Here is a 9,757-nt window from a genome sequence, read left to right on the forward strand (position 1 = left end):
AATGAGGAGACAAGATACTTTCAAAAGCTGGGAGAAGGGAGAAAAACAAAGGGTCTGTGTCTGTCTGGGTGATGCTTTTGCCGGAGACAGAACAGGAATGGAGTCTTAGAACTTAGTAAGTAATCTCACTAGATATGTGTTAGATTATGATTTCTTTAAATGGCTGAGAAAATAGCTGTGCTGAATAGAATGACTATTCCTGTCTGTGTGTCTTTTTTGTAACTTAAGGTTTTGCCTAGAGGGATTCTCTATGTTTTGAATCTAATTACCCTGTGTATTCACCATCCTGATTTTACAGAGATGATTCTATTTTACTTCTATTAAAAGTCTTCTTGTAAGGAAACTGAATGCTTTTTCTTTGTTTTAAGATCCAAGGGTTTGGGTCTGTGGTCACCTATGCAAATTGGTGAGGATTTTTACCAAACCTTCCCCAGGAAGTGGGCTGCAAGGGTTGGGAGGATTTTGGGAGGAAAGACGTTTCCACACTACATTTTTTCAGGTACCCAGATGGTATTCCATCTTGGTGGTGGCAGTGGAAGTCCAAGGGTAAAATAGCTTGTACTTTGGGGAAGTTTTAACCTAAGCTGGTAGAAGTAATCTTAGGAGGTTTTCATGCAGGTCCTGACATCTGTACCCTAGAGTTCAGAGTGGGGAAGGAACCTTGACAGGCCCACTCTTCCATAGCTGTCCAAGAGAGACTCATAATTAGCAGATGCCTTTGAAAATGCTGCCTCCGGTTATTCAGAATGCAAAGAGGCAAATATGTTTTATATGTGATGAGGGATTATTTTATTACACACAAATCCATTCATTCTTAAATAGATGTGATAGATATATCAATAGACAGATGTCAGCAGCAAATCAGCAAAGTGAAAATTACACTGATAATATTGTCCCTTTAGATAGATAGATAGATAGATAGATAGATGATACTTCACTCCAGGGTTCACAGATAATTCCACTATCTATCTATCTATCTATCTATCTACCTACTTTTACTGCAGGTGTCAGCAAACACCAGAGCACTTTATGAGTTCTTTAACATTGTGCATCTTGGTGTTAAAGGGCGAAGGGAGTGGACTGTCCAAACACTCAGCATTGTTGATCTTAGCCTCAGGAAGCAAAGGGTCTTGAAGTTGAAAGGCTCCGTAACCCTTTCTACTCATAATTAGGGGCATGCACAGGCATTTAAATGTAACTATTTTGGGGGGGACACTTTAAATACTGACCCCCCCACTCCCCCATTCCTCCAGGCCCTGCTGCCTCCCCCACCCCTTTAGCTCCCGTTGCCTCCCTGGGATCCCCACCCATCCTCCCAGCATCCCGCTGCCTCCACCCCCCATTGTCCCGGGCTCCGGACACTTACTGGTAGCTGCGGGCGAGAAAGGGGCAGGGCTCCCTGGGCCCCCCATAGCAGAACTCTGCCGCCAGCCCGGCTTCCCTGTTCTGGGTGCCATCTAGTGGGGCTCAGCGGGAGTGCGAGCTGGAGTGCCTTTCCCAGGGAGATCTCCAGCCATGGTCAGCCCGACTTCCACCATGGCAGAAAGGGGGTAAGAGCGGGGAGAGGAGGGAATCTAGGGGTGGGGGCCAGTGTAGAAGCTGCAGGCAGTGGCAGAGATTCTGGGGGGGCCATGTGTCCCACATTGTGCACGCCCCTTCTTATCATCATCGCTTCACACCGTGACCGAGACACAAAATTTATCTAGAAGAGGGTGAAACTTTCCATGAATAGTTTTAGACATGTTGTTTTTTTTTTTTACCAGGAATCGGGCACCATGTTGGAGAAGGAGATGGTAAAGTGGTCAGGAGCGACTTTTGAAACTGGGAGAGGGCACCAACAGGAAACTGTGGGGGCTTGTGTGGGCCACTGTGAAAAAAGGGCACCTGACCCAGTTTGTCCCTCCCACACGTCGCCGCTGAAAGTCGTGGTATTGAAATGATTCAATCAACCCAAAATGAATATTTCTTTGGCCGACGTTTTGAATTCACCAATATTTTTGGTGGTTTTTCAGTTTGGGTGAAGCGGAATTTTTTTTTTTCTTCAGCAAACTGAAAAATTAGTTCCGGGTCCAGAGCTATCCACGTCCCATTCACCATGCCCTGAGCTATAACGTTCCCTGAATCCCTGCTCTTCAGAGTCTAGAATATTTTCCAGGAGACCTAAAAACAAGAACTCACAGTAAACATGGTGATGGGGTGTAAATATGTTGTGTGGGGTATGACTTTTTTCCTGTTTATTTCACTTTTACAAAAAATGCCATCCCGCCTCCCCACCCCCAGATGCCATTTTGCTATTCATTTCACTATCCCAGAGGTTTTGGAGGGGTAGCCGGGTTAGTCTGTATCAGTAAAAACAACGAGGAGTCCTTGTTGCACCTTCGAGACTAACAAATTTATTTGGGCATAAGCTTTTGTGGGCTATAACCCACTTCATCAGAGGCATGCAGTGGAAAATACAGTAGGCAGGTATAACTATACAGCACATGAAAAGATGGGAGTTGCCTTACCGAGTGCGGTGGTCAGTGCCAATGAGGCCAATTCAATTAGGGTGGATGTGGCCCATTCCCAACAGTTATTTACAAGTTGACAAGAAGGGGTGAATATCAACAGAGGGAAAATTACTTTTTGTGGTGCTAAAGAGGCCAATTCAATCAAGGTGGATGTAGCCCAGCCCCAGCAGTTGACAAGAAGCTGTGAGTATCAACAGAGGGAAAATTATGTTTTGTAGTGACCCAGCCACTCCCATCTTTATTCAGGCCTAATTTGATGGTGTCAAGTTTACAAAATAATTCCAGTTCTAGAGTTTCTCGCTGAAGTCTGTTTTTGACGATTTTTTCTTGAAGAATGGCCACTTTTAAGTCTGTTATTGAGTGTCCAGGGAGATTGAAGTGCTCTCCTACTGGTTTTTGAATGTTACAATTCTTGATGTCTGATTTGTGTCCATTTGTTCTTTTGCATAGAGACTGTCCGGTTTGGCCAATGTACATGGCAGAGAGGCATTGCTGGCAGTGTCCACAAACAGTGCACTTTATAATGAAACTTTACATTTGTTCTTCCGTGTGTTGTTGTTCTCTTAACCTAAAAGAAAGGCCATTCTGACTGAAAGCCTCTTTCCATGCTTGGTGCATGGACAACAAGCCAGGTGACAATCTCTACAACTGATTTGGACCGCACAGAACACATGAAGGACAGCAGAGAACCAGCACGGTGTGTGAACTTCCCTTTGGTTCAGCCACAGAAATCCTGCACTCCACACTCGCCACTGTCTAATGAAACCAACTCGATGTCAAAGGAGAGGGAGATGGATTAGGTGCCCTATTTCTCTCCCAACACAGACAATTGCGTACTTGCAAAGCACATCACATATATTTGTATATTTATACTTGTAACCCTAACAACCCCTCAGTGCCCACTGGCAAAGAGTCCAATGTCATGATAAGCAACTCCTCTCAGCCCTGACAAACTCACTACACCTAACGCGTTGATGTGATGGTATTTCTCTATAAAGAACATCGGGTAAGGAATCAAATGAAAACTGATATCATACCGGTCTTCATACTCATTGTGTGATATAACAATTAGAAAGCTATGGATATGTACTAACAATATGCTCGAATGATGAAACCAGGCAGGGATGGTAAACAAGTTTCTCCAAGACAAAGAAATGTCAGTTTGCCTTGTGACCCTGACAGACCACATGCCAGCTCATGCCAAAGCTGAACGAAGACAACTACAAAGCTGGAAACAGTCTGGCTCCCCTATGTCTTTGTATTGTTAAAATAGGCATGAGAATTATAGGACTGTGTTTAGAGTTTAGAGGTTATGAAATGCTTGTAAGTTTCTGCCAGCATTCATCTCACTTATAGTGCCTCTATCCCATGTCTGTTATTAGGTTATATTTAAGTGCTTGTAACAGGAAATCACCAGCCAGGAGAAAATCATGAACAAGTGTGAGATACCAGTTTCTAACATGCATCAGAGGGGTAGCCATGTTAGTCTGTATTCACAAAAATGACAAAGAGTCCGGTGGCACCTTAAAGACTAACAGATTTATTAGGTTTCAGAGTAGCAGCTGTGTTAGTCTGTATCTGCAAAAAGAAAAGGAGGACTTGTCGCACATTAGAGACTAATAAATTATTAGTCTCAAAGGTGCCACAAGTCCTCCTTTTCTTTTTGCAGATTTATTAGGGTAAGCTTATCCCTTAATAAATCTGTTCGTTTTTAAGGTGCCACCGGACTCCTGGTTTCTAACAGGAGATGTTATCTTCTGTCCAACAAGAGACCCATCAACACCCGCAAACCACCGTGGAACATCAGAGCACAACAGACTTCATTGACAGCTCCCTCCCGCCCCCGGAAGAGGAGATGTGCAAGTGATTTGCTCCCAACAGCTCCACTTGCAACTAGAAGCAGAATAATCATTAAAAATAAATCAATAAAAAACCCCTAAAAAGGCAGAACTGTCTTTTCTTCTGCTTGGACTCTGAGGGGCAAAGATTAGGAAGCATAAGATCCCCAGTGCTTGGCCTGGTTTAGCCCTGAAAGATACATGCAGCTTGCTTATTACAGATGCTTCTTGTACCTTTTGAAACCTGATTAACTCATCTGGGTGTGTGTTTACCAGATGTAATCTTGTAAAGAACTCTCATTTCTTTTTTCCTAGTTCATAAATCTTTAGATACTTTCTTATAGGATTAACTACAAGTGTCTTCAGTGTGAGATCGAAGGTGCAATTGACCTGGGCTAAGCCACTGGACTTTTAGGACTAAGAGAAATATTAAGATTGCTGAGCTCTTCGGTGTAAGAAACCATCTATCACAAAGGTAACCTTACATGGGTGGCAAGATAGATAAAGTACCCGAGGAGACTGTCTGTGATTCCATGTTAAGGCTGTTGTAATGGCCATGGAGTTTACACTTGCAAATTGGTCGGTGAAATCTAAGACTAGAACTCACAGCTAATTTGGGGTTTGTGCCCTGGTTGTTAACAGGCTGCCCTTGGGTTGGTATTTACACTTTTCAGCCATTCCCAGACATCTTGACATATCGGTCTGCCTAGGTCTCCAATGTAAATGGAACAGGGTAGGCCAGAGACAATGGGAATTATATTTGCATTTGAAGTCAACTGGAAAAGCCCATTAACAACAGGGTGAGAAAACCAGCTAGACAGCAAGGCATCCACACACCCGCAGGGCAGAGGAACTCTGGAGGTACAAGAATACATTTCAAAGGTATACGGGACTATAAGAAGAAGGGGAAAAGACATTTTGTGCTTCATCACTGAGGGGGACAAAGAGGTCCATGAACAGCGGATCCCCAGCCATGTAGGTTGGTACCACTGAGGAGGTTCCTTTAAGTGAGAAACAGTCTCAGGGCAGGTCTACGCTCCGGGGAAAAGTCAAGCCTAGCTACGCAAATTGAGTTATGTTAGAAGCGTGACTCAAGTTGAAAGTAGCTTAGATCTGCTTACCATGTGGTCCACACCAGTCTGGGTCGAAGGGAGAAACTCCCCCGTCAACTCCCCTTACTCTTCTCGTTCTGATGGAGTACCAGGAGTCTACGGGAGTGCGTTTGGCGTGGATCAATCGCTGCAGCGTTGACCCACCTAGTAGTGGAGATAAGCCCTCAGATAAGGATTGCAGCCTGTTGAGTTTTAGTCAGGAGAAAATGCATTGTACTTTTTCTTTCATTTGGAACCATTTTCTGTTTCTATTATCTTTGCTTAAACCTCTGCTCATTTTTAGTAAAGGTATTCTTGGTTTGACTCTCAGTTCATCTCAGTGTAATATATTAAAGCGTGAATCCTCAGCTGATCTAGCAGGCTGGGGTGTATACTATCTCTCTGAAGACAGGGGACTCAGTCATTTCGGTGACAGCCCAGGGATAGGGGCTGGATACTGCCGGGGAACACGTTTCAAGGAGCTTTCAGGATTGGAGTGCAACTGAGGTGACCTGTGAGGCAAAGTAAAGGCTGGCTGAGCTTTGGAGGAGAATGGTTGGAGGGCGGGGATGGAGGAGGGTCAACAAGCTGGCTAGTCCGAGAGCTGACAAAAATAATTTAGCCCCTGCAAGTCGCTTGCTCACTGATACATGGGAGAGACAGGGTGACTCACAATCCTGAATTCCCCCAGAAAGCGTCACAACCTTCTTGAACCTTTCTGGGGCTGCCAGACATTGTTGGAACACAATAAAAGAAAAAAAAAACAATCCAAATAAAGCTCAGTGATAACCTGCATGATGAGGAATGAGATTGCAGTGGAGCGGGAACTGAGTTCTCCTGCTTCCACCTCCCAATCAGTAACGCAGTATGGAGTAAACAGGCTCAAGAGAAAGTGAGCAATTTGTGCATCACTTTCCAGTGGGCATCTTTCACCTCCTTGTTCCTCAGGCTGTAGATCAAGGGGTTCAGCATGGGGATCACCACCGTGTAGAACACAGAGGCTATTTTGTCAGTGTCCAGGGAGTAACTGGTGGAGGGTCGGAAATACATGAAGAGGAGGGAGCCATGGAACATGGCCACGGCCGTCAGGTGGGAGGTGCAGGTGGAGAAGGCTTTGCGCCTGCCCTCAGCGGAGCGGATCCGCAGGATGGTGATGATGATATATGCGTAGGAGAGGAGAATGATCACAATGCTGCTCACGACCAAGCAGCCAGTCGAGGCAAACATCACAATTTCATTGACGCGTGTGTCGGAACAGGAGAGCGACAATACCGGAGGAACATCACAGAGGAAATGATTGATGGCATTGGAGCTGCAGAATGATAAACAAAAAGTAAAAACGGTGTGTACCATTGAGTCCAGCAAGCCCACGGCATACACCCCAGCCACCAGCTGATGACAGAGCCATCGGGACATGGTGACTGTATAGAGCAGCGGGTTACAGATGGCCACATAACGGTCGTATGCCATCACAGCCAGCAGGAGGCAATCTACATGACCAAAAGTACCAAAGAGATACATTTGCACAGCGCAGGCATTGTACGAAATCCTTTTACTCTCGGCTAAGAAGTTCAGCAGCATCCTAGGGGAAATTATGGAGGAATAGCACAGATCAGAGAAAGACAAATTACCGAGGAAAAAGTACATGGGGGTGTGGAGACGGGAGTCAATCTTGATTAACACGATCATCCCCAGATTCCCTACCAAGGTGACAATGTAGATCACTAGGAACAACACAAAGAGAGGGACCTGAAGCTCCGGGCGATCTGTCAGTCCTGAGAGAAGGAACTCGGTCACCGTTGAGTGATTTCCCTTTTTCATCTCCTCCGAACCAAGACCAGGGAGCTGCAGTGACGTGGGCAGGCAGGTGGCTCAGGAATTCTATCCCCTCCCTAGAAGGAGAGGAAGGGAAGAAATTATGGAGGTTAGTTTCTTAGGGGACTCCCCTGCTGAATCAAGAAAAGGCCTTAGTCCACAGAGCCAGATGTTCAGAGCCAATCATTCCAGTTATCTGAAAAAATGGACACACAGCAGAAATGTAAGAACCAGTGGGTTAACTATGCCCCACACATGGGCATTGCTGTTCCTACACACAGCAGCAAACAGTGACTTCTGACTATTGCACTGAAATAGTCGGGCTGAAAACAAGGGGTGAGAGTTTGTGCCAAGTGGCACTCTTCCCAATTCATACAAGGTGGGCTCTGCCATTTCAGTTCTGGGTTACTTAGTGTGATCATTAAGCCTGTTCAGGAAAATGAAAATGGTTTGCATTACTTGGTATGAAATCCCAGAGTCATAACATAATGCACACACTACACCACCCTCGCCCCCGGCACCTGTAACCTGCTGCTTTCTCCAAAAGATGAGGGTTTTTTCCTTTAGCACAAGGCATGGAACATGATGCTTTGGCTTCCAAAGATCTTGGTTCAATCCCGGGTGATGACCACAGTGTCTGAATTTGTATGTAAGCATAATTCAGTCCAACTGCATGGACCTGCAGAAGACAGAGAGATATATCTTTGCTTCCCCCCTCAAGAGAAGCTGCTACACGGGAGAATTCAGGAGGTTTTACACTGTTCTTGGTGACCTGGGGGACCTGATCCCTGAAGCAATCGGGTTCACCAAGGTGCACAACACACAATTAAAACACACTGGGTCGGCCAAAGCTACCCCAAAGTAACTCGTACACTGGGGGTTTAATCTGTTGCACTCTTTGCTCCTTTTGTTATTAAACAGTCCCATGTCTGCACAGTTACCCAGGGCAGAGCTAGGGGTATGTTTCATTCTGATGCTTTCACTGTGCGCTGAGGGACGAGTGGCGTGGGTGTGATGACTATCATGGGTGTGGGGAGGAAAGGAGATTGAGGGAGAAAATGGGATGTCAATGAAGTTACCCCAGGGGAAGATCTCCAGGTCTCCAAATCCCTTCTTGTCTTACAAAATGACGTTGTCATCCTTCTTCCAACCCCATGATTCTAATTACAGCAAACACACCTAGGAATCGGTCTGCTATCCCACGCTGACCCCCATGCACCCTGATGAATAACAATATTAACCAGCAACAGCTCCTTTTTTTTATTTTTTATTCTCCCTTCTCTCCCCTCCCTTTCACATCTCCCCGTCTCTTTCCCCTAAGTCTTTCCATGGTGACTTTCTCCTCGCGTGATTTCCATTCTCCCTGCCCCCTCTCTCAGGGCTAGATTGTCACAGTCCTTTCTCAGCAAGGGAGAATAAGGCCTTTCCCCTTGCCCCTTGCTCAATGATGCTCAAATCATGGATTCTGGCCATGATGGAAATGGCAGGGGCTGCTCACCCAATAGACCCCTCTGGAAGCAAGCAGGTAGGGGAGAACACAAGGAGTGGGAGGAACCTCCCCCACTAAGCATGACAGAAACTGTGATTGTTTCTAATATCCAATCTAAACCTCCCCCACTGCAGCTTGAGACCATTACTCCTCGTTCTGTCATCTGCTACCATTGAGAACAGTCTAGAGCCATCCTCTTTGGATTGGATATTAGGAAAAACTTTTTCCTAAGAGGGTGGTGAAACACTGGAATGCGTTACCTAGGGAGGTGGTAGAATCTCCTTCCTTAGAGGTTTTTAAGGTCAGGCTTGACAAAGCCCTGGCTGGGATGATTTAACTGGGAATTGGTCCTGCTTCGAGCAGGGGGTTGGACTAGATGACCTTCTGGGATCCCTTCCAACCCTTATATTCTATGATTCTATGATTCTATGATTCTGGTCTCCTTGGGTGGTGTAGCTACCCACTGACCCATACTCGGGGTAAATTGTAAGCTTAAAATCTAGAATTGCATCTCCTTCCATTCATCCCCTTTCCCATCTTCCTACTCCTCTCTCTTTCTCTAACTTGTCCATCTTCAGTGTTCTCCTCTCAGCTCCTTCACCCTGCCCCCCTCTCCTCCTCTGCCTCTGGTTCTCAGCCACTCCGACCTCCTCCTGTAGCTCTCGCTCATCAGTGTCAGTGCCCTTTGGGATAGGGAATCTCTCTTGTCCAATAACATAAGTGTCTTCGAATCATAGAAGATTAGGGTTGGAAGAGACCTCAGGAGGTCATCCAGTCCAATCCCCTGCTCAAAGCAGGACCAACCCCAACTAAATCATCCCATCGCAGCCAGGGCTTTGTCAAGCTGGGCCTTAAAAACCTCTAAGGGTGAAGATTCCACCACCTCCCGAGGGAACCCATTTCAGTGCTTCCCCACCCTCCTAATCAAACAGAGTTTCCTAACATCCAGCCTAGACCTCCCCCATGGCAACTTGAGGCCATTGCTTCTTGTTCTGTTATCTGCCACCACTGAGA

The 9,757-nt window shown here is 45.9% G+C and overlaps 1 protein-coding gene across 1 annotated transcript; it reads right to left on the reverse strand.

Moving 5' to 3' along the window:
- Positions 1-6,321: 6,321 nt before the first annotated feature.
- On the reverse strand, positions 6,322-7,260 carry LOC140913755 (olfactory receptor 5G9). The gene has a single exon (XM_073350555.2). It carries the CDS (start codon positions 7,258-7,260, stop codon positions 6,322-6,324), a length of 939 nt encoding a protein of 312 aa, XP_073206656.1.
- Between the last annotated feature and the right edge of the window lie 2,497 nt (positions 7,261-9,757).

Source organism: Lepidochelys kempii, chromosome 6 (genome assembly GCF_965140285.1).
Source record: "Lepidochelys kempii isolate rLepKem1 chromosome 6, rLepKem1.hap1, whole genome shotgun sequence".
Taxonomy (NCBI): domain Eukaryota; kingdom Metazoa; phylum Chordata; order Testudines; family Cheloniidae; genus Lepidochelys; species Lepidochelys kempii.